The sequence below is a fragment of the Gasterosteus aculeatus genome, chromosome 9, assembly GCF_964276395.1.
Source record: "Gasterosteus aculeatus chromosome 9, fGasAcu3.hap1.1, whole genome shotgun sequence".
Classification (NCBI taxonomy): domain Eukaryota; kingdom Metazoa; phylum Chordata; class Actinopteri; order Perciformes; family Gasterosteidae; genus Gasterosteus; species Gasterosteus aculeatus.
The window spans coordinates 22,825,200-22,847,184 of record NC_135696.1 but is presented as its reverse complement, the minus strand read 5'-3'; the positions used below and the strand labels follow the sequence as shown (position 1 = coordinate 22,847,184).

The following is a 21,985-nucleotide window of genomic DNA, read 5'->3' as shown; positions in this document are numbered from 1 at the left end:
CGGGTCCTTTAAGGACCGCATAGTCTGAACCGAGCGGTCCTACGGGGGACTTCCTGCTTGCGTCATCGGCCTTTCCTCCGCTGCTCCCGTTGCCTAGCAACCCGCTGTCCCAGATAAAGATGTTTATCTTCTTCCACCTTCTGATAGATTTTAAATTCTAATTAAATCAGTTAAACCCTGAATGTTTCAATCTTAAGGCAGAGATCAATAACCTGATACATACTTGTTTGTTTCTCTTCATCAACTTAATTTAAGGTTCTTCTCCTCAGCAGCAAGTTTAAGATCCTTATAACATCACATTGCTAGAGGTTCGCTCCATAGATGCTGGTCACTTGTTCCAAAAGTAGCAGAACCTTCAGTTATCGATCTCCTCTTCTGTGGAACCAGCTTCCACTTTCAGTCATTCATCATTTAAGATGAAGCTTAAAACTTTCCTCTTTGATATTAGTTAGAGCTAGCTCAGGTTAGCATGGACGCTCAACCTGGCTCACAAAGACAGAGACACGTCATGGACCGACCGGCCCCCCCCCAGGAGGCACGAGGAGAGCATTTTATTGAGGGTTGAGGTGAAAAGAGGACCAGGACCCCCAGGAGGCACGAGGAGAGCATTTTATTGAGGGTTGGGGTGAAAAGAGGACCAGGACCCCCCCCAGGGGGGGGCAGGAGACGCAGCAGTCAGAAGTCCAGCCACTCGGCCATGTAGACGCAGTGCGACGGAGAGATCTCTCCTCCATCGTGACAGTCCTCAAACACCTGAGGACAGAAGACAGGAAGTCAGCGTTGGGCCAATGAGAAGACTCAAACCCCCCCCCCGATCCCTTGTTACCGGGCAGAGTCCACAGGGCGTCCTGACCAGGCCCGTGGGCTGGATGACGGCGTTGACCCCGCGGTACAGCTTCATCTGTCCGTCCACGCTGCCCGCCGTGCCCTCCTTGGCGGCGATGACGCTCATCTCCACCTTCCCGTCGTAGATCAGCGTGTTCAGGATGGTCTCGATGTCGTCCATGGACAGGTCCACCTGGTGTTAAACACCTGTCAATCAACCTGCAGGCAGAGGTCTACCCTCAGCGAAGACAACCGGTAGTGACATGTGTGACGTCACAAAGGGGGCGGAGCCGCTCGGCGTCACCTTGCTGATTCCCAGCTCACAGATGTACTTCCAGACTTCATGGGAGGTGGCGAAAGAACTGTTCCTCTGCACCATGGGGCTCTGCTTACTGTCGATGGCTGCTTCTGCCTGAACACACCACGGGTCACGTGACGCCACGCGACGCCACGCGGGTCACGTGACGCCACAACAACCAAACACCAGCAGCACAGGAGCAACAGAAACCAACAAATACTAATGAATCATTTCCTCATACAAACTGGTGACATTAAGGTTGCCACCTTCAGTACGGACAGATAAGGGACGCTACGGCCAACGGGGGGACGAGGCGGACGAGGACAGGGAGGGAAGGACTCAAGTATCACCCACTCAGGGGCAGAACAGGACGCGTCTTCACAGAGGGTGGGATTATTTGCATGCGATGCTGCAGTGACAAACCGCGTCCCGTATTGATTGAAAACGGGACGGTTGAGTATTTGCAGGGACGGGTGTCCCCCCTGGGGGACATCAGAATAGCAGTTTAAGTTGAACCTTGCTCTGTAGGAACTTGAAGCACTGCTGGTTGAGAACTTCAACGAACTCGGACTCAAAGTCCTGGTCGCTGTACCAGGCGCCGCCCGTCACCGAGCGGTCCGGCTGCAGGTTGTACAGCATGTAGACCTTCTTCTTGGAGGCCTGCACACAACCAAGGGGGGCGGGTCAGAGGGGGAACCGGGTCTGAGCTGCTGAAGGTCACACTTGAAACTCACAGCCACGGATTTGACGGCTTTGATGAGCTTCTTGCTCTCCAGGTTCTTCAGGATCTTGTTGACCTCGGTCAGAGGGAGGTTGCTCTTGAAGCGGATGTCTCTGCTCCAGATCCCTGGAGACCAGAATGTCAGGGTGAGACCAGGACACGTGGCACCGGGTCCAGATGTGTAGAACAATCAGAGGCCCCCTCAGGCCCTGATGGCACAGATGTCAAACGCGTGGCCCGCGGGCCAAATACGGGACGAGAGGCCGGTTGGGTTTGTTTTTTCATATTGATATAAAAAGGTCTTGGGCCTTAAACCTGGACCCTTTAGGATACCTTTGTTTCCTGCATCCTCGATCACCTGATAGACCAACTTCTCCTGGTTGTCTGAGCCTTTCATTTTACTGAAACACAAGAAGGAGGACGAGGTGATGCAGAAGAGGAGGATCATCGTCATTAGAGGTGTAGAAGAAGAGGTTACCCAGCGCCCTGCGTGTCCTTCATCCTGTACAGGAGACCTGAACTGTTCCTCAGCAGGTCCAGCTGACCCTGGAACCAGAAACACAGAGCACATGACAACACTGGAGTCCAATTGTCCAAAAATGACCTGCTGCTGCCCGTCCCTCTGTTCCTCACACGATCTGCGTTTCTACGTCATCACCCTTATTTCTCGTGAACGGACCAATGATGCGTCACGATTTAAATGGGACTCATCTCCTTCGGTGAAGGATGGTCCAGTGGTTCCTGTGCTAAATAGGCCGGTCAACGAATACTCTACATTCGACTCCGGCGCGCCTGACTGACTGAATATCACATGAATAAAATAGACCAGATGTCGGTACCTAAAACCTTCAATCACTGAATGAAGCCCGACGTCCTCATTCCTGATACTTGGGACAAGAACCGCGACATTAAACAGAGAGACACCGAGAGACACAGAGAGAGAGAGAGACACATTACATTTACATTACATGTGATTTAGTGGACGCTTTTGTCCAAAGCGACGTACAATAGGTGCATTCAAACATAGGGTACAACCCTAACCCAAGACACAGAGAGACAGAGAGAGAGACACAGAGAGACAGAGAGAGAAACAGACAGACAGAGACACAACAGACAGACACAGAGAGACGACAGAGACAGAGGCAGACAGAGAGAGACAGATCTGCGGTCTTGGTCATTAGTTAGTAACATGTTGTTAAATAGGTTTAAACTTAAATAAATTACCTATACAAGTAGTTATGTCTCGTATTAATTTGTCCTGTTATTGACGCATCTAAAGCGCAACCAGATATTCAGATATCGGTCTTTTTTTAAAGCGAATGTTCGAACGTCCCTTTTGACAGCCCTACTGCTGAAGGAGCCCAGCGAGGAAGCATCGAGGCTCCTTTCCTTCATCAGACAGCTGCTATCTACTCCACTTCCTCTCACGCAGTGAGGAACCTTCAGAAGAACATTTGTTGGTATCCAGCCAGGACACAAGTCACTGACCAGCGACAGCAGCTTGTTGATGACCATGGCTCTCTGCTGAGGCTCCAGGTGGGGCATGTCGTTCTGGATCACCTGGTCTGTGATCCCGTGAGGGAGCTGCTGACACAGCTCTTTGATCCTGGACGGGGACACACACGGGCGGGACACATGGGGACACATGGGGACACATGGAGACACATGGAGACACATGGAGACACACACACACACCGTTTAGTTCGGTGGATTAACGTAAATACGGAAGTCATCCCTTCACGTGGCTCCGGGTTCCGGCCTCAGATGAAGTCAAACCCCGGGTTCGGCGCGCTGGTTACGGACCCGTGAAGCGGTTTGTGTGTCGACTGTGAGCCGAACTCACGACGAACTCACTCCGGTTCAGAAATGGTGTTTATTCACATCCAAGTAACTTTCGTGAGTGTGATGATGGGCGAGTGAACGTGAAATATTCGGTTCTGCGTTCGGCGGACCGACCTGTTCTCCACCTCCACGACGTCCAACACGTTCGTCTCCCTTTTCAACTTCACCTCCGACATCTTGGTTCCGTCCCCGTCTTCTCCCCGAGCTGCGGTCCTGTTATTTAGCCTGGTAGCTAATGTTGTGTCAGACAGCCATGTTGGTTCCGGGTCCTTAAAGTCAGCAGGGTCGTCCTGAAAACTGCCTGCTGAATAAATCATTTCGAGATATAAAATAAAAGCTTTTGTTTTATTGATTTAAAATATAATATAGAATATATTAAAGACATTTAGAGTCCTCGGAGGTTCCTCCTCACGGGCTTACTTTTCTGTAGAAGAAGTCGCTCATTGAAACAAACAAAAGAAGCCGTGCCTGGAGGAGCGCGTAACCATGGCGACGCGTCGGCAGCAGGACCTCGTTGTCATGGTGACGCGTCCGCAGAAGAAGGTCGGTTCAGCCAAAGTTTCCTTTGCTTCATCTTTAAGCTGAAGTAAGCCCTTATTCAAAGCTTCTCTATGATTCCTGTGTGTTTAAGTGCTTCTACACGACGTGTTGTCTGTACGATCAGCTAACTCCTGTTATCTGAAGTATTATAATTTACTTATTTACCGCTTAAACAGTTACGGTACTCATACAAATATCGAACTATACTGCTATAGTACAATACGTAAGTATATGCTGTGTGAGTTGTGTTATTCCACACAGCTGTAGTTCCACACTGTTGTACTTGATGGATTGATTGACAGGCAGACTCCCGTCGTCATGACAGCAGGAGCAGTGTCAGCTCCGCTCATCATTCCCATGATCCACCTGCAGACTCACAGAGCCAAAAACCACATAGACACCAACACACCCGTCTCCATTCAATCAGGTACAAGCACACAGCTCTGTCCTCTCCCCCTCACCTTCATCATCATCCTCATCACCTGTCTGTCCAGGTGTCTTTTCAGGGAGATACAAGAGACATGGTAGGAAGGACCTGTTCTCATCAGACGTTCTGTCCTACCATGTCTCCTGCCCCCTCTGGTCTCCTAGACACTCCTGATGTTCTGATCTTCTACACTCTGGATGGGTCTAAGCCGTCCTTCGGGCCTCGGGAGTCAAAGGGCAGCAGGAGGTACGGCGGCCCGATTCTGCTGCCCGCTGGTCGAGTGGCCGTCAGAGCGGTCGCTGTCACCAGGTAACTGTCACTTCCTGTCCCGTCCCTGTTTCACCAACATCTGTGGCTGAAGACCGTCAAAATTCTGATTACTAATCCCCCCCCCCTCTCGCTCTAGAGACGGCAGAGACAGCTCCACAGTGACGAAGGTTTTCTCTGTTGAGCTTGTTGAGTCAAACGAGGATCAAGTAAGACTTCATTTCCTGTCGTAGACTTCAATATATGTACATATTAAAGTTTGAAACTGTTTTCATTTCAGCGTCAGTGTGAAGGAACCTTGATCAGCTCTGGTCCTTTATTGAAGCCCTCAGGTCTGTTACTCTACAAATGAATAAACATGTGTAATAACATAATAAATATAGTCTGTGACAATATTACTGTTAAATTACGTCCTCCATCAGGTGGTCTCCTGACCGGGGGACTGGGCTCTCCCACCAAACCACAACCAGCTGGATCCTCCCAACCTTCCCAGTCAGCGGCGAGCAGACAGCAGACTGACTTCCTGCGGTACGGACACGCTTCCACAAGACTCCTCTGATGTGTCCTCGTCTCCTTCTGAAAACCAAACCAGCAAATGGACGTGTCTCTACCTGTGTGTCCAGGTGTGCTCCGTGTCAGCGTCCTCGTCCCTCTGATCCATTCTGTGGGTTCCGTGCTCAGTGTGGACCTTCACTTCCTGTGTTAGATGAGCAGAGACGCCGCCCTGCTGAGGGAGGACAGGTACCTCACCGCTGTCCCTGGATTCAGCTCATTGACCATGATCTGATTTATTGATATTGACAGATAGGGACCATGTGTGTGTCTGTATGTGTGTGTCTCAGGTGCTTCGCTGTGTGTTGTGTAACTCTCTGGTTCCTGTTAACACTCGCACATGTTTAATCTGTGAGGCTGCCGTCCATCAACAACAGCCACAGTCTAGCGTTGCACGGCAGGTACACACACACCACACACACACACACACACACACACAGGTGTATCTGCCTCAGCAGCCCAGTGCCCCCCGTGGGCTCAGCAGCCTGCAGGACGTAGCGCTGCTTTAGGTAAGCTAAGCAGGCTATCTCTTGGATAGCCTAGCTTAGCACTAAGACTGGAGCTTCTGTTCATTTAAATGGATGGATGGAGCGGGGCGAGAAGTTTGAGCCCGTCTTTGTGCTAAGCTTGTGCGGAGAGTGAAGCATTGTGGGAAACATAGTGCTATGTGTACTTCTAGCCCGGCCACGCGGCCAGCTATGTGGTTTGTTGGCGTTGCGGAGCGAATGGACCCCCGCATGCCTTCTACTGCGCAACCTGTGGCGCCTTCCTGGAAGCCCCGCCCCCACCAACATCTTGCGGTGACATCACTCAACCTGTTGGGGCTGCCGCCACACTCCAGGTACACCAGAACATCTGACATGATGTATCTCCTAGTAAACAACATGTGACACACACTGTCTCTACCTGTGTGAGCAGGGGTCAGCCCCCTGGAGAGCCACGCCCCCCTCCGGCCCCCCTCCACCCCCAAAGGTAACAACGCCCAGTAAGGATCAGTCCACGCAGACAGTTGGACTCTATTACCCATCAGCCACGGAGCTCCAGAGGAAGGAAACACAGAGGAAACTTCAACTGAGCAAGCAGCATTCAGCCAGAGACCAACGGCCACCACTGACCTCCATCAGCCCAGGGAGAGGTGAACTAATACTACTAGTACCACTAGCAGTACTACTGGTAGGAGTAGTAGCACCACTGACCTCCATCAGCCCAGGGAGAGGTGAACTAATACTACTAGTACCACTAGCAGTACTACTGGTAGGAGTAGTAGCACTACTGACCTCCATCAGCCCAGGGAGAGGTGAACTACTACTAGTACCACTAGCAGTACTACTGTAGGAGTAGTAGCACCACTGACCTCCATCAGCCCAGGGAGAGGTGAACTAATACTACTAGTACCACTAGCAGTACTACTGTAGGAGTAGTAGCACCACTGACCTCCATCAGCCCAGGGAGAGGTGAACTACTACTAGTACCACTAGCAGTACTACTGGTAGGAGTAGTAGCACTACTGACCTCCATCAGCCCAGGGAGAGGTGAACTACTACTAGTACCACTAGCAGTACTACTGTAGGAGTAGTAGCACTACTGACCTCCATCAGCCCAGGGAGAGGTGAACTAATACTACTAGTACCACTAGCAGTACTACTGGTAGGAGTAGTAGCACTACTGACCTCCATCAGCCCAGGGAGAGGTGAACTAATACTACTAGTACCACTAGCAGTACTACTGTAGGAGTAGTAGCACTACTGACCTCCATCAGCCCAGGGAGAGGTGAACTAATACTACTAGTACCACTAGCAGTACTACTGGTAGGAGTAGTAGCACTACTGACCTCCATCAGCCCAGGGAGAGGTGAACTAATACTACTAGTACCACTAGCAGTACTACTGGTAGGAGTAGTAGCACTACTGACCTCCATCAGCCCAGGGAGAGGTGAACTAATACTACTAGTACCACTAGCAGTACTACTGGTAGGAGTAGTAGCACCACTGACCTCCATCAGCCCAGGGAGAGGTGAACTAATACTACTAGTACCACTAGCAGTACTACTGTAGGAGTAGTAGCACCACTGACCTCCATCAGCCCAGGGAGAGGTGAACTAATACTACTAGTACCACTAGCAGTACTACTGTAGGAGTAGTAGCACCACTGACCTCCATCAGCCCAGGGAGAGGTGAAAGACTCTGGACAGGAAACAAAATAGTCTTGTATTATTATTACTCGTACTAGTACTGACCTATGTGCGCCCTGGTAGAGGTAAAATACCACTACTACCTGCGCTAGTTGTACTAGTATTTATTTTTTACTAGTGATACTAGTAGCATTTCTTCTTGACTCAAACCCGTCCATGTCCTCAGGTTTCTGGAGGAAGCAGCTGGATCACCTGTGTGCTCACCTGAGGAGCTACGCCCAGAACAACGCCCCCTTCAGGACCCTGCTAGGAGAACCCCGTCTGGGCCAGGTACGCAAAGGCGAACCCGTACCTCACCTGTATCGTGACCGGTCCTGATCCTCTCCACGAACAAATCTCAGTCTAGATCCTCTATGTGAGTCAGTCTCGAGGGAGGAAGAGCGATCTCCTTGAGTTTTCAATGACCCAGTATCAGATCTTGTGATCACCTGACCAGGTGCAGGCGGTTCTCCCTGTGCGGTACCTCCGGTGGATGTCAGGTGACGTGTTGTGCTCCTGCTCTCTTCAGATGGTTTCCGCTGCGATTCAAGAAGATCGTTATGAAGTCAGCTTGACCTTCAGCTTTGTGTCAGCCGGAGGAAGACAACGTCAGGTCTGTCGATGACCCGAAGGATCGGAGTTCACCTCCGATCACCTGTTTGGCGAGTGACGAAAGGTGGGCGTGTCGGTTCTCAGGTGGAGCAGGCAGCTGACGGCCTTGGACCCCCAGCTGGGACCGAGACTCTGGGCGCCACGATAGAGCCATCGGTTGACTGCCAACGCGGCACATGGTCCGAAGATAAAGCTAACGATGCTAACGACGCTCACAGACCAACCCTGAGACCCAGACCTCCGGTGAGAAACCCGGCCGAATGTCTGAACTCGCCTGACACGCGGACTCTCTGATCGGTTCTCGTGGTTCCAGGTGAGGGATGTGCAGCTGCTGAAGGAGCTCGGTCCAGGTCCGGGTCGAGGTCGCATCAGCATCATCCAGCAGCTCCTGGATCAGGTACAAGCGTCTGTGCAAAACTTCTGAGATGCTGCCCAATTGGTCGATACTATTGCTGCTTTTACCGATCACCTGACATGGACTGATTGGTCCGTCACCAGGGGGCGGACCCGTCCTGCTGCGACGCGAATGGCCGCCATGCTCTAGCGGTTGCCGTGGTGAACGGTCACCATGACGTACTTCCTGTTTTGGTGCAGCGTGGAGCCAACGTGGATCAGCAGTCTGGAGAGTTAGTAGTCCTTGTAGTAGTGCTACTACCACTACGGTGGGATGGCTACTACCACTAGTAGTAGTACTACTAAGTAATAGTGGTAATACTTTCAGAGAAAGAAAAGCTGCGGTGCAAAAAGTAAATCCAGTAACATCAGCTGATCAATAACAAAGTCACACTCTTCTTCGTCAGGATGAAGAACACGGCTCTGCATGAAGCTGCAGCTCTGGGCTCTGAAGGTCTGAAGGCTGCTGAGGTCCTGCTCAGGTATGAAACACCTGGTCCACCTGTACCAGCAATAGTACTGTTATTAGTACTGGTCCTACTAGTACTCTTACCACTACAAGTACTGCTGCTGAACACCATCAGCCCAGCAGAAGTACAACGCTGCTGATACAACACACAAACCACAAAGACACAAACTAAACCACAAAGACACAACCTAAACCACAAAGACACAAACCAAACCACAAAGACACAACCTAAACCACAAAGACACAACCTAAACCACAAAGACACAAACCAAACCACAAAGACACAAACTAAACCACAAAGACACAAACTAAACCACAAAGACACAAACCAAACCACAAAGACACAACCTAAACCACAAAGACACAACCTAAACCACAAAGACACAAACCAAACCACAAAGACACAACCTTAACCACAAAGACACAAACCAAACCACAAAGACACAAACTAAACCACAAAGACACAACCTAAACCACAAAGACACAACCTAAACCACAAAGACACAACCTAAACCACAAAGACACAAACCAAACCACAAAGACACAAACTAAACCACAAAGACACAAACTAAACCACAAAGACACAAACTAAACCACAAAGACACAAACCAAACCACAAAGACACAAACCACCACAAAGACACAAACCTAAACCACAAAGACACAAACCAAACCACAAAAGACACAAACCAAACCACAAAGACACAAACCTAAACCACAAAGACACAAACCAAACCACAAAAGACACAACCTAAACCACAAAGACACAAACCAAACCACAAAAGACACAAACCAAACCACAAAGACACAAACCAAACCACAAAGACACAAACCAAACCACAAAGACACAAACCAAACCACAAAGACACAAACCAAACCACAAAGACACAAACTAAACCACAAAGACACAACCTAAACCACAAAAGCCACAACCTAAACCACAAAGACACAACCTAAACCACAAAGACACAAACTAAACCACAAAGACACAACCTAAACCACAAAGACACAAACTAAACCACAAAGACACAAACTAAACCACAAAGACACAAACTAAACCACAAAGACACAACCTAAACCACAAAGACACAAACTAAACCACAAAGACACAAACCAAACCACAAAGACACAAACTAAACCACAAAGACACAAACCACCACAGACACAAACTAAACCACAAAGACACAAACCACCACAAAGACACAAACCACCACAAAGACACAAACTAAACCACAAAGACACAAACCAAACCACAAAGACACAAACTAAACCACAAAGACACAAACTAAACCACAAAGACACAAACCAAACCACAAAGACACAAACCAAACCACAAAGACACAAACTAAACCACAAAGACACAAACCACCACAAAGACACAAACTAAACCACAAAGACACAAACCAAACCACAAAGACACAAACTAAACCACAAAGACACAAACCACCACAGACACAAACTAAACCACAAAGACACAAACCACCACAAAGACACAAACTAAACCACAAAGACACAAACCAAACCACAAAGACACAAACTAAACCACAAAGACACAAACCACCACAGACACAAACTAAACCACAAAGACACAAACCACCACAAAGACACAAACTAAACCACAAAGACACAAACCAAACCACAAAGACACAAACTAAACCACAAAGACACAAACTAAACCACAAAGACACAAACTAAACCACAAAGACACAAACCAAACCACAAAGACACAAACCACCACAAAGACACAAACCACCACAAAGACACAAACCAAACCACAAAGACACAAACCAAACCACAAAGACACAAACTAAACCACAAAGACACAAACCAAACCACAAAGACACAAACCAAACCACAAAGACACAAACTAAACCACAAAGACACAAACCAAACCACAAAGACACAAACCACCACAAAGACACAAACTAAACCACAAAGACACAAACCAAACCACAAAGACACAAACCAAACCACAAAGACACAAACTAAACCACAAAGACACAAACCACCACAGACACAAACTAAACCACCACAGACACAAACCACCACAAAGACACAAACTAAACCACAAAGACACAAACCAAACCACAAAGACACAAACTAAACCACAAAGACACAAACCACCACAGACACAAACTAAACCACAAAGACACAACCTAAACCACAAAGACACAAACCAAACCACAAAGACACAAACCAAACCACAAAGACACAAACTAAACCACAAAGACACAAACCAAACCACAAAGACACAAACCAAACCACAAAGACACAAACCACCACAAAGACACAAACCTAAACCACAAAGACACAAACCTAAACCACAAAGACACAAACCTAAACCACAAAGACACAAACCTAAACCACAAAGACACAAACCAAACCACAAAAGACACAAACCAAACCACAAAAGACACAAACCTAAACCACAAAGACACAAACCAAACCACAAAAGACACAACCTAAACCACAAAGACACAAACCAAACCACAAAAGACACAAACCAAACCACAAAGACACAAACCAAACCACAAAGACACAAACCAAACCACAAAGACACAAACCAAACCACAAAGACACAAACTAAACCACAAAGACACAAACTAAACCACAAAAGCCACAACCTAAACCACAAAGACACAACCTAAACCACAAAGACACAAACTAAACCACAAAGACACAACCTAAACCACAAAGACACAAACTAAACCACAAAGACACAAACCACCACAAAGACACAAACCACCACAAAGACACAAACTAAACCACAAAGACACAAACCAAACCACAAAGACACAAACTAAACCACAAAGACACAAACCACCAGACACAAACTAAACCACAAAGACACAAACCACCACAAAGACACAAACCACCACAAAGACACAAACTAAACCACAAAGACACAAACCAAACCACAAAGACACAAACTAAACCACAAAGACACAAACCACCAGACACAAACTAAACCACAAAGACACAAACCACCACAAAGACACAAACCACCACAAAGACACAAACTAAACCACAAAGACACAAACCAAACCACAAAGACACAAACTAAACCACAAAGACACAAACTAAACCACAAAGACACAAACCAAACCACAAAGACACAAACCAAACCACAAAGACACAAACCACCACAAAGACACAAACTAAACCACAAAGACACAAACCAAACCACAAAGACACAAACCAAACCACAAAGACACAAACCAAACCACAAAGACACAAACCACCACAAAGACACAAACCACCACAAAGACACAAACTAAACCACAAAGACACAAACCAAACCACAAAGACACAAACCAAACCACAAAGACACAAACCACCACAGACACAAACTAAACCACAAAGACACAAACCACCACAAAGACACAAACTAAACCACAAAGACACAAACCAAACCACAAAGACACAAACTAAACCACAAAGACACAAACCACCACAGACACAAACTAAACCACAAAGACACAAACCACCACAAAGACACAAACTAAACCACAAAGACACAAACCAAACCACAAAGACACAAACTAAACCACAAAGACACAAACTAAACCACAAAGACACAAACCAAACCACAAAGACACAAACCACCACAAAGACACAAACCACCACAAAGACACAAACTAAACCACAAAGACACAAACCAAACCACAAAGACACAAACTAAACCACAAAGACACAAACTAAACCACAAAGACACAAACCAAACCACAAAGACACAAACCAAACCACAAAGACACAAACTAAACCACAAAGACACAAACTAAACCACAAAGACACAAACTAAACCACAAAGACACAAACCACCACAAAGACACAAACTAAACCACAAAGACACAAACCAAACCACAAAGACACAAACTAAACCACAAAGACACAAACTAAACCACAAAGACACAAACCAAACCACAAAGACACAAACCAAACCACAAAGACACAAACTAAACCACAAAGACACAAACCAAACCACAAAGACACAAACTAAACCACAAAGACACAAACCAAACCACAAAGACACAAACCACCACAAAGACACAAACTAAACCACAAAGACACAAACCAAACCACAAAGACACAAACCAAACCACAAAGACACAAACCAAACCACAAAGACACAAACCACCACAAAGACACAAACTAAACCACAAAGACACAAACCAAACCACAGAGACACAAACTAAACCACAAAGACACAAACCACCACAAAGACACAAACTAAACCACAAAGACACAAACCAAACCACAAAGACACAAACTAAACCACAAAGACACAAACCACCACAGACACAAACTAAACCACAAAGACACAAACCACCACAAAGACACAAACTAAACCACAAAGACACAAACCAAACCACAAAGACACAAACTAAACCACAAAGACACAAACTAAACCACAAAGACACAAACCAAACCACAAAGACACAAACCACCACAAAGACACAAACCACCACAAAGACACAAACTAAACCACAAAGACACAAACCAAACCACAAAGACACAAACTAAACCACAAAGACACAAACTAAACCACAAAGACACAAACCAAACCACAAAGACACAAACCAAACCACAAAGACACAAACTAAACCACAAAGACACAAACTAAACCACAAAGACACAAACTAAACCACAAAGACACAAACCAAACCACAAAGACACAAACCACCACAAAGACACAAACCACCACAAAGACACAAACCAAACCACAAAGACACAAACTAAACCACAAAGACACAAACTAAACCACAAAGACACAAACCAAACCACAAAGACACAAACCAAACCACAAAGACACAAACTAAACCACAAAGACACAAACTAAACCACAAAGACACAAACTAAACCACAAAGACACAAACTAAACCACAAAGACACAAACCACCACAGACACAAACTAAACCACAAAGACACAAACCACCACAAAGACACAAACTAAACCACAAAGACACAAACCAAACCACAAAGACACAAACCACCACAAAGACACAACCTAAACCACAAAGACACAAACCACCACAAAGACACAAACCACCACAAAGAGCAGGTTGTACATTCAGGTAATCTGCTATTATTTGGCTGCACAGGTTCTCACAGGTGTCACTTTAAATAAAGACACAAGCTACTGGGAGCCGTTGCACAAAAAGTAGAATAAAGAAATGCAGGAGAAGTGAGAAGCGCAGCTTGACTGACTGATGAGTCCATCCAGGTGCACACAGCTGGATCACGGTGTCCATCACAGAGCGACTGATGCTCAAATGGAGAAGACGCCCGACGTGGCCTATTTTTAACCCGCTGAGCAGCAACTGATCATTGAAACTTATGAGGTGAAGAATATAATATGAAGAGAAAAAGCCTGCAGACGATCACGGAGCGACTGGGGAAGGATTTAAAAATAGCTTCTTACTAGGAAGGTTGGACTGTTTTAATATGTTTCTTTTATTGTTGTATTTGTGTTTATGTGCTAAATGTGCTGGTTTTACTGTAAAGTGTCTTCTCAAATTAATTAATTCATAATAATGATTAATAAACGTAATGTTCATACAGAACAAACAAGACTGGACAAAAAAGATCAAGATAAAATATAAAACCACTTTGCAGGCTGGTAAGTGGGACTTAATCTGTCTGTCTGTCTGTCTGTAGCTGCACACAATACGTCTCCATGGTTACTTGTCTGGGTTTAATTAAGTCCGAGCTAAATTCATCCAGGATAATATTCCGCCTTAATCCCTCGTCCTGGTTTCGTGCAATAGCTCCTCCCACCTGCTGGCGTCCCCTTGTCCCCCCTGACGTCCCCTCTCTCCCCGGCAGCTGTCGGGCGTCCTTGCGGCGGAGGGACGTCGCGGGTCGGGCGGCGTTGGACGTGGCGCTGAGCTCCGGCTGCAGCGAGGCAGCCGCTCTGCTGGCTGCTCGCACCGGACTGGACATGCTGGGCAGACTGGGGAGACCCAGAGAGGACCGGGACGGGTTCTGATGGTCCGTCTGGTCCACACGCTGACACGCGTTTCCAACTACGTAATAAATATAATTACAACTAGCAAAGTACTTGTTTTGTGTTGTATATTGAAGTAATCAAAAATCTACTGTTTTAGACTTTTAGTACCTGAACTAGTGCGCACGCACACACACGTTTGTTTGTCGGCAGATTCATAACTTTAATGTCTGTATCATCAGTGTGCAGCTTGTTATTGTGTATTAAACCTAAAAACGCAGCAAGGACTCTTCCATCCAATGAGTAATACATTAGATACACAGTGTAACCCAGTAGCGTTTAGCTGCTCCTCTTCATCTTTAGAAACATTACAGACTGAACACCAGTTCTGATGGACCCACTAAGCTCCACCGCAAAATACAGAGTCAAGAGCGGCATTAAATTCACGCAAGCAACCAGCTGACATCAAGTCTGCTGCTCTAAACGCAGAGAACACACGTCGTCCTCGCTGTACTTTCAGACCTGGTTCTGTTGCGTCTTTGAGGTGCAGAAGGAGACGTTGGCGTTTAGCGCCTCCTGCTGAGTGTGAAGGAAGAAGAGAAACAAGCTGCTCACGGTCCTGTTTTAATGTGGTTTTAGAGGATGTCGTCGTCGTCGTTTTCCTCACAACCTTCTGCTTGTAGATTCCACCAGAAACCACAAATCCTTCATCGTTTTAATGAGCACAAAAATACACTTGATCAGATCTTGTCAGTTATTTGTTTTGTTGGCGGGTTCAGAGACGGAGAAGCTGCCGTGTGCCTCTGGGCGGGTGGACCTTCAGCGCCTCAGTCGGAGGAAGAAGGCGTGGCGGCACTCGGCGCTGTCCACCGGGTAGTACTTATCGTAGAAGTCCAGGATGTACTCCTCCGCTTTGAAGCCAAACTTCTGGTAGAGCAGCATGGCCGGGTTACTGGCCGACACGTGCAGCGTCACGTCCTTCCCCATGCACGTCTGAGCGGGGGGACAGGAAGTGAGCGCGTTAGCCGGGCAACGTCCTGCTCGAGCTAAATAACCGAGCTAACGGCGTAGCAACATTTTAATTAAGGCTTTCATTAATTCCAATCTGCTCAGATTTGTCACAGCGACGTCTCGACCTGCTGTTGGTAGTGGCGCTAACAGCTAACGGCTAACAGCTAACGGCTAACGGCACTCATACATGATGTGCTCATGTTTTCACACTGATCGATGACGGTATGTTTAACAAACAAACAAGCAAATTAACAGGACTTAACAACAACAACAACAACAGGGGGTCCCGAGCGCCCCCCAGGGCTCACCTGGATCAGATGGTAGATCATGAAGGTGCCGATGCCAGCTCTCCTCCACTCGGGATGGACCAGCAGGAAGGAGATGTAGGCCTCGTTGTACTTCACGTCAGGAACCATGAAGCCAAAGCCCACCACCACCTTCTTATAGAGGACCACCACGCTGAAGTCGGGGTACTGCAGGCACTCTGACAGGTCAACACCTGGGGGGCAACAGGTGGTTCAGACGGACCGCTGCTGGGACGGCTACACGTACGCTGCGGAGGAGTCCGTGCTACCTGGCCAGAAGTTGTCGTGACACATGGCGTTGACGGAGGGGATGTGGTTGGGGCGGACGTAGCAGTAGTCGATGGGGGCGTTGGCCTCAGGCGTCCAGCCGGGCTCCTTCCTGTGGGGGTGAGCTCGGACCTCCCCCAGCAGCCTCAGCTTCACGGGCCGACTCTCGTAATCCCTCCTGAGGGGCAAACAGAGCACCTTTGTTTACTTCCCGTCTGACACAGGGAGTAAACAAAGTTGACCCTGCAAACGAAACCGCCACCAACTGCTGCAGAGAGCGAGACGGTAAAGTAAAACAAACAGAAGGGGGACTGCTATGCTAAGCTAGCTGCTAAGCTACTTCCATCTCAACATCTACCCTGCAGAGGACCACCGCTGTGTCCCGAAAAGACCTTTGAAAAGCTCCTGAATGCGAGGACACGGTTGTCACCTGATGAAGGGCTTGAGGAGGCGGGAGCTGTAGGGGCTCTTGATGGTCTGGTCTGAACTGGTCTCTGCTCCCATCAGACGACGCCAGAAGGACACAGACTGCTGCTGGAGGCCTCTTCTGCTGCAGACGTTGGTCTGCAAACACAAACGCCATCAGAGGTGCTGTCAGGGCTCCTTGTGGAGCTCCTCAAGTATCATCTGAACACGACGACAACGGCTTCAACATCCAAAATCATTCAACTCCTTTAGGATGCAGATAGTAAAAGACGAGACAACGTCACCGTTTCCTGACAGAAGGAGAACTGACCTCCTTTACAGCGGAAACAACAAACAAACAGGAAGTAAACACGAAGGTACCTGGAAGCGATCAAGAATACGCAGCTCCTGGCTGCTGGTGCAGTACTTCCCCACGACTCCACCCTGCTCCACAGCCCCCGCCACCTGGGCGCCGTAGATCCCCCCCACCAGGCCCAGAGTGGCGCTGACGGCGCGGTCCACGTCCAGCAGGGGGAGCCCCCGCTGCCTCTTGGCCTGGCGAACCAGCAGCTTCCTGTGGAGGCGCTTGGCCGGCGGCGTGACGGCCAGGGCCAGCGGGCAGGCGTCCAGGCGGCGGAGCAGCAGCCGCTCCTCGTAGAGGCTGAGGGAGGTGAAGCGGGGCGCCGCCGGGACGCCGCCGCCGCTTCCGTCGGCCTTCTCGGGGTGAGTTATCCTCCTCCGCTCTGCCCCCCCAGCGGACAGAGGCAGGCCCTCGCCGCACCCCGCCGGCTCCTCGAAGCGACCCCGCTCGAGTCCCCCGTCGTCCTCACTGTCGACCTCGTGCTTGATGTGTGGCGGCGCCGAGCGGAGCTTCTTGCGGGCCACGAGGTGGGGGCGAGGGGGAGGCACGTACTCCATCCCCGGGTCGATCATTCCCTCCGTCTCCATCTCCTCATCACCTGGGGACAAGACGAGGTCAGCGATGGCGTCGCACCGTGACGCTCATGACACCAACTCACCGTGGAACAGCGCCTGGGGGGGCATGGCGTCGGGGATAAGGTCCGCCTCCGACAGCAGGCTGGGCGTTGCCGAGTGAGAAGCCGGCGTCCCCGGGCCAGAGAAGTCCGGCGAGGGCGAGGGCGACGGGCTGGTGAGCGGCGTTCGGTCCGACGAGCTGATGGAGGAGAAGTCGATGACCTCGCCCTTCTCCAAGACGAGGTCGGGGCGACGCCCTGCGCCCCCTCCGCCGCGGCCTCCTCCCAGTTTGACCGGCGTGGAGCAGGCACTGCGGTCGGCGTAGCCCCCCGCCGCCTCCTTCTGAGCCCGCCGGATGTCTTTGGCCTCCTGCGTGCGGCTCCGCTTCTCCTTCAGCTGGATGGCGTTCTCCACCGGGTTCCTGGCGCCGCGCCTCCTCAGGCCCTCCACCGCCATGACGGGCTCCGCGGCGGGTTTACAGGCTGCGGGCGGAAGAGTCAGGTGAGCGTCTTCCTGCCGCGTTGGGAGCGAGCTCACCGGGAGCAGAGCGCCGTACCTTTGGCCTTGCCGGCGGGTTTGTCCGCCTCCGGACGGAGAGTCGGCGGTCGGTTCTGGACGAGCTTCCACCAGCCCGGCTCGCCGAACTCCTGCGCGCCGGAGCGGAAGAAGGCGGGGCTACCGACTGACAGGCACCCGGCCACCGTGCTCCACCACGTGGAGGTCTTCTTCCTGCAGAGGTCAAGGGTCACCAGGTCAAACACAGCAGCCATCGAGAGGGACGTTGGGACCTGAACGTGAAACATGATGAAAAGGATCTGGAGGTCTGTGACCTGGTTCCCAGCAGGAAGTTCCAGTGTCGACCAATGAAAGCACAAATGTCCTCTTTCCACCTGAAGTAGCCCTGGCGGCCCGTCCCCTCCAGAGACAGGTTGTACATGGCCAGCATCACCACCTGAGACACACGAGCAGAGGGAGTTTACCTGCTGCCAGGCGAGTCTCCGCCTCCACAGCTGTTGGAAGGCGACGGCGGTTTACCTGCTGCCAGGTGAGTCTCATCCTCTCGAAGCTCTCCTTCGCGTCCTCGGAGCAGTCGGAGCAGATGAACTTGAAGAAGTTGTCACCTTTCAGGTAGCTCGGCTGCTCCCCTCTGAGCTGAGCTGACAAACAGAAACGTGACATTCAGTACCGCGGCGTCTCCTCCCTCCCCCAGGTGACCTCAGCGTTGCTCACCTGCAGGGACCCACTTGTGGCAGTGGTCACAGTAAAAGGACACGTCCTCGCAGGCCCACCCCCCATCGGCCTCCTCGCCCACGTCGCTGGTCAGAGAGTCTCCACTCTGGTCATGTGACAGATCCACCGAGCCCTGGTCCTCCGACTCCACGATGAGGAGGGTCTCCCCCTCCACCTCCCCCTCCTCCAGGCCCTCCGAGGCCGACATGCAGGCGGACTCCTCCTCACCTACGCCGAGCTGCTCGCCGCCGCTGCTGTCCATCCCTCGCACACCTGTACAGGAAAACAGGGCGTTTAAACTGGCGTTCCTGGGAGGATCCTCGGTGGGGGTCAATACTGCATCATCGAACCAACAGCAGTTAATAAACACAGATCACGTACATGTGGGAAATGAACCAGTTCGTAGTTTTCTTGGTTACAGAAACCGTTTATCCAAAGCAGGTTGAAATGCACTTATTGAAAGTCGCTTTGGATAAAAGCGTCAGCTAAATGACATGTGATGTAATGCGAGAACAGGAGGGGACCCACGACGGAACCCTGAGGGACTCCTTCAGAGATTTGGGAAAACAGCCAGATAACAGAACATTATTGATGAGACAGGTGAGGAAAGGAAGAAGGTCAGGAGCGATAGATTGTAGAAGATGTGATGGAATGGGGTCAAGAGGGCAGGTGGTGGACAGGCAGAGGTTACTAGGGTAAGAACTTGAATAGGAGAGAGGGCGGTGAAGGGGGGGAAGTGAGGGCGATAGAGGTGAAGCCAGTTGGTTTGACAGAGAGTAACAAACACTAACAAATTAATTTACTAGATTAAGGTGCAATCAATGTAAATCTGTCTCCTTTACACTGTCTGTGTAACCTTATAATAGTTGCTCATTGATCACGTTCGCTTCCTCCAAATGATGTCCAAATTATTGGACATCTATGAAACGGAGGCGGGACCAAGAAAACCTTGGCGCCGCCTCGGTTCAGGTGCTTGGTGGGACAGTCAACAGATGTGGTTACCGGTCTCAGTGGTCCTGTGGACGGCGCTCCGCCTCTCTGCGTAGCCTCTCCTCCTCCAGCTGTGAGGTCAGAATCCTCTGCTCCTCCAGCAGACGTAGGTTCTCCTTCTTCCTCTCCAGGCGCTCCAGATCCCTGACGACGCCCTGATGGAGACGCTGGAGGACCAAACATAAATACAATAAATACCACACTGACAGTATGACAGACACGTCAAGATGAATAAATCACTACACAACGGATCATCAGTTCCATCAACGCCAGCCGGCCCTCCATCCTGGACCTGTACACCTCATTTCATTACATGTCATTTAGCTGACTTCCAATAAGTGCATTTCACCCATAAGGATACAAACCTAAAAGAACAATACAATTTCATCCAATAAGCAGATGTACAGCTTGCTATAGATAAGAACCATTATAAGTACAATTTAAGTGCTACAGTTTGTTTTGTGTTTTTTAGTCAATCACAGAAATTCACAGAACCACTTTAGAGACCTCCAGTCAGCAAAGATCTCTGCAGACCTTCACACCTGGACACGACCTGTCCAGACTCCTCCCCGCTGGGGGCGCTACAGAGTCCTGTACCCAACACCACCAGAACCACCAGACACAGGTTCTTTTCTCACGCCGTCTCTCGGCCAGACGCCCCCGTTTCATATTAAATGATTCCAACAAAGGCCGGTGAAATTCCGTTTATCTCCCCAGCTAAGCTAACAGTTAGCTAACAGTTAGCCGCGTTAGCTCGGTTCGGACCGGCTCACCTGTCGGTCCCAGGACTGGTTGAGATGCACGGCAGCCACGGTACTTAGAGTCAGAACCACAGAAACTCCCAGAACCACTTTAGAGACGGTCGTCATCACGTTAGCGTTAGCTTCACCTTAGCCAGCTCCTAACTGGCCGCGAGGCAACGCTACGCGTTTCTTCTTCTTCTACTGCGGGTTCTTCGTCTTCTGCTTCTTCTTCTTCTTCTTCTACTGCGGGTTCTTCTTCGCGGTAAACAACTCGTCCTCCGCTGGCGGAGTGGAAGTACTTCGACCTTATACTTTTTGTGTACACAAATACTCCAAGTACTATCATTAAAGTGACTTAACAAGTGAAATTACGACTGAATTCACAGTGTATTATGTATTATATCATTGTATTATATTTATTGATGCATTCATGTGCACTTAAAAGGTGGAACTGAATTTGAATTACTTTATATTTAATAACACGATATTTTATTATTTGATGCAATTCAGTTTAAACTGAAAGTAAACAGAACAAAAACAGAATAATTATAAAAACAATGAAAACAACACAAAGCCTTTCAATACAAAAGAACATTTGTATTTATTCTTTTGGTTCATTTATTTTTTTATTTTTGGGATTTTTAAAAATATTTGATTTTTCATTTCCTACAAATATTTTAACCATACAAGGTAACCTGTAAGGCGTATGGAATACAGTAAACATTACAGAAAGTTAAGTAAGAACAATAAGATAAAGAAAGTAAAGTAAAATAAATAAAATTAAGTAAATAACAAAACAAAATACAAAAACATAGATTGGTGCATCAGTAGTAGAACACTAGGAGATACTACACTGGCACAGGAGGACCTCTATTCCACATCTGATTCTCATCTCTGACCCCTCAGCTTTGGGTTTATGAATGCTGATTCTCATCTCATCCTGGATCTGTGTAGTCCGGACTTAACTTAAGACGGTAGTCATTCCAGGACCCAAACT

At 48.9% G+C, this 21,985-nt stretch overlaps 4 protein-coding genes across 6 annotated transcripts; 1 reads left to right on the top strand and 3 right to left on the bottom strand.

Annotated features, from left to right (window-relative positions):
• Window positions 1-595: 595 nt before the first annotated feature.
• polr3f (polymerase (RNA) III (DNA directed) polypeptide F) lies at window positions 596-4,243 on the bottom strand. Its single transcript, XM_040185559.2, has 10 exons — window positions 4,107-4,243; window positions 3,801-3,990; window positions 3,333-3,450; window positions 2,323-2,390; window positions 2,178-2,245; window positions 1,858-1,970; window positions 1,640-1,783; window positions 1,130-1,237; window positions 827-1,018; window positions 596-753 (listed from the first exon to the last, which is right to left on the bottom strand). The coding sequence occupies exons 2-10, from the start codon at window positions 3,860-3,862 to the stop codon at window positions 676-678; spliced, it is 951 nt and encodes a 316-aa protein (XP_040041493.1). The 5' UTR covers window positions 3,863-3,990; window positions 4,107-4,243; the 3' UTR covers window positions 596-675.
• dzank1 (double zinc ribbon and ankyrin repeat domains 1) lies at window positions 4,170-15,172 on the top strand. 3 transcript variants are annotated; one of them, XM_040185505.2, is made up of 17 exons: window positions 4,170-4,272; window positions 4,529-4,653; window positions 4,818-4,962; window positions 5,060-5,129; window positions 5,201-5,252; window positions 5,343-5,448; window positions 5,544-5,661; window positions 5,763-5,873; window positions 6,152-6,313; window positions 6,391-6,607; window positions 7,830-7,933; window positions 8,172-8,255; window positions 8,339-8,497; window positions 8,568-8,651; window positions 8,753-8,880; window positions 9,055-9,129; window positions 14,942-15,172. In XM_040185505.2, exons 2-17 carry the CDS (start codon window positions 4,545-4,547, stop codon window positions 15,102-15,104), a joined length of 1,887 nt encoding a protein of 628 aa, XP_040041439.2. In that variant the 5' UTR covers window positions 4,170-4,272; window positions 4,529-4,544; the 3' UTR covers window positions 15,105-15,172. The 3 variants fall into 3 exon arrangements, with proteins under 3 accessions (XP_040041439.2, XP_040041440.2, XP_077936103.1); XM_078079977.1 differs by having other exon boundaries at window positions 4,207-4,272; window positions 4,552-4,653; XM_040185506.2 differs by lacking the exon at window positions 5,763-5,873 and having other exon boundaries at window positions 4,171-4,272.
• An 88-nt stretch (window positions 15,173-15,260) lies between these two features.
• kat14 (lysine acetyltransferase 14) lies at window positions 15,261-19,517 on the bottom strand. Its single transcript, XM_040185490.2, has 10 exons — window positions 19,256-19,517; window positions 19,061-19,182; window positions 18,856-18,977; window positions 18,582-18,754; window positions 18,070-18,507; window positions 17,432-18,009; window positions 17,076-17,209; window positions 16,648-16,823; window positions 16,382-16,572; window positions 15,261-16,055 (listed from the first exon to the last, which is right to left on the bottom strand). The coding sequence occupies exons 1-10, from the start codon at window positions 19,515-19,517 to the stop codon at window positions 15,882-15,884; spliced, it is 2,370 nt and encodes a 789-aa protein (XP_040041424.2). The 3' UTR covers window positions 15,261-15,881.
• Window positions 19,518-20,262: 745 nt separating this feature from the next.
• Window positions 20,263-21,239, bottom strand: pet117 (PET117 cytochrome c oxidase chaperone). Its single transcript, XM_040185598.2, has 2 exons — window positions 21,019-21,239; window positions 20,263-20,412 (listed from the first exon to the last, which is right to left on the bottom strand). Exons 1-2 carry the CDS (start codon window positions 21,112-21,114, stop codon window positions 20,263-20,265), a joined length of 246 nt encoding a protein of 81 aa, XP_040041532.1. The 5' UTR covers window positions 21,115-21,239.
• Window positions 21,240-21,985: the final 746 nt, after the last annotated feature.

Coding starts and splice junctions, on each gene's coding strand:
- polr3f (XM_040185559.2), bottom strand. CDS start 3,862: ATGTCGGAGGTGAAGTTGAAAAGGGAGACGAACGTGTTGGACGTCGTG. Junction 2,391..3,332: donor TCAACAAGCTGCTGTCGCTG/GTCAGTGACTTG, acceptor TTCTGGTTCCAG/GGTCAGCTGGACCTGCTGAG. Junction 1,019..1,129: donor GTGAGCTGGGAATCAGCAAG/GTGACGCCGAGC, acceptor GTTTAACACCAG/GTGGACCTGTCCATGGACGA.
- dzank1 (XM_040185505.2), top strand. CDS start 4,545: ATGACAGCAGGAGCAGTGTCAGCTCCGCTCATCATTCCCATGATCCAC. Junction 5,130..5,200: donor TTGAGTCAAACGAGGATCAA/GTAAGACTTCAT, acceptor TTTTCATTTCAG/CGTCAGTGTGAAGGAACCTT. Junction 5,874..6,151: donor AGTCTAGCGTTGCACGGCAG/GTACACACACAC, acceptor GTGTACTTCTAG/CCCGGCCACGCGGCCAGCTA.
- kat14 (XM_040185490.2), bottom strand. CDS start 19,517: ATGGACAGCAGCGGCGGCGAGCAGCTCGGCGTAGGTGAGGAGGAGTCC. Junction 17,210..17,431: donor GTATTCTTGATCGCTTCCAG/GTACCTTCGTGT, acceptor TTGTGTTTGCAG/ACCAACGTCTGCAGCAGAAG. Junction 16,824..17,075: donor CTCCTCAAGCCCTTCATCAG/GTGACAACCGTG, acceptor TTTGCCCCTCAG/GAGGGATTACGAGAGTCGGC.
- pet117 (XM_040185598.2), bottom strand. CDS start 21,114: ATGACGACCGTCTCTAAAGTGGTTCTGGGAGTTTCTGTGGTTCTGACT. Junction 20,413..21,018: donor ACCAGTCCTGGGACCGACAG/GTGAGCCGGTCC, acceptor TTGGTCCTCCAG/CGTCTCCATCAGGGCGTCGT.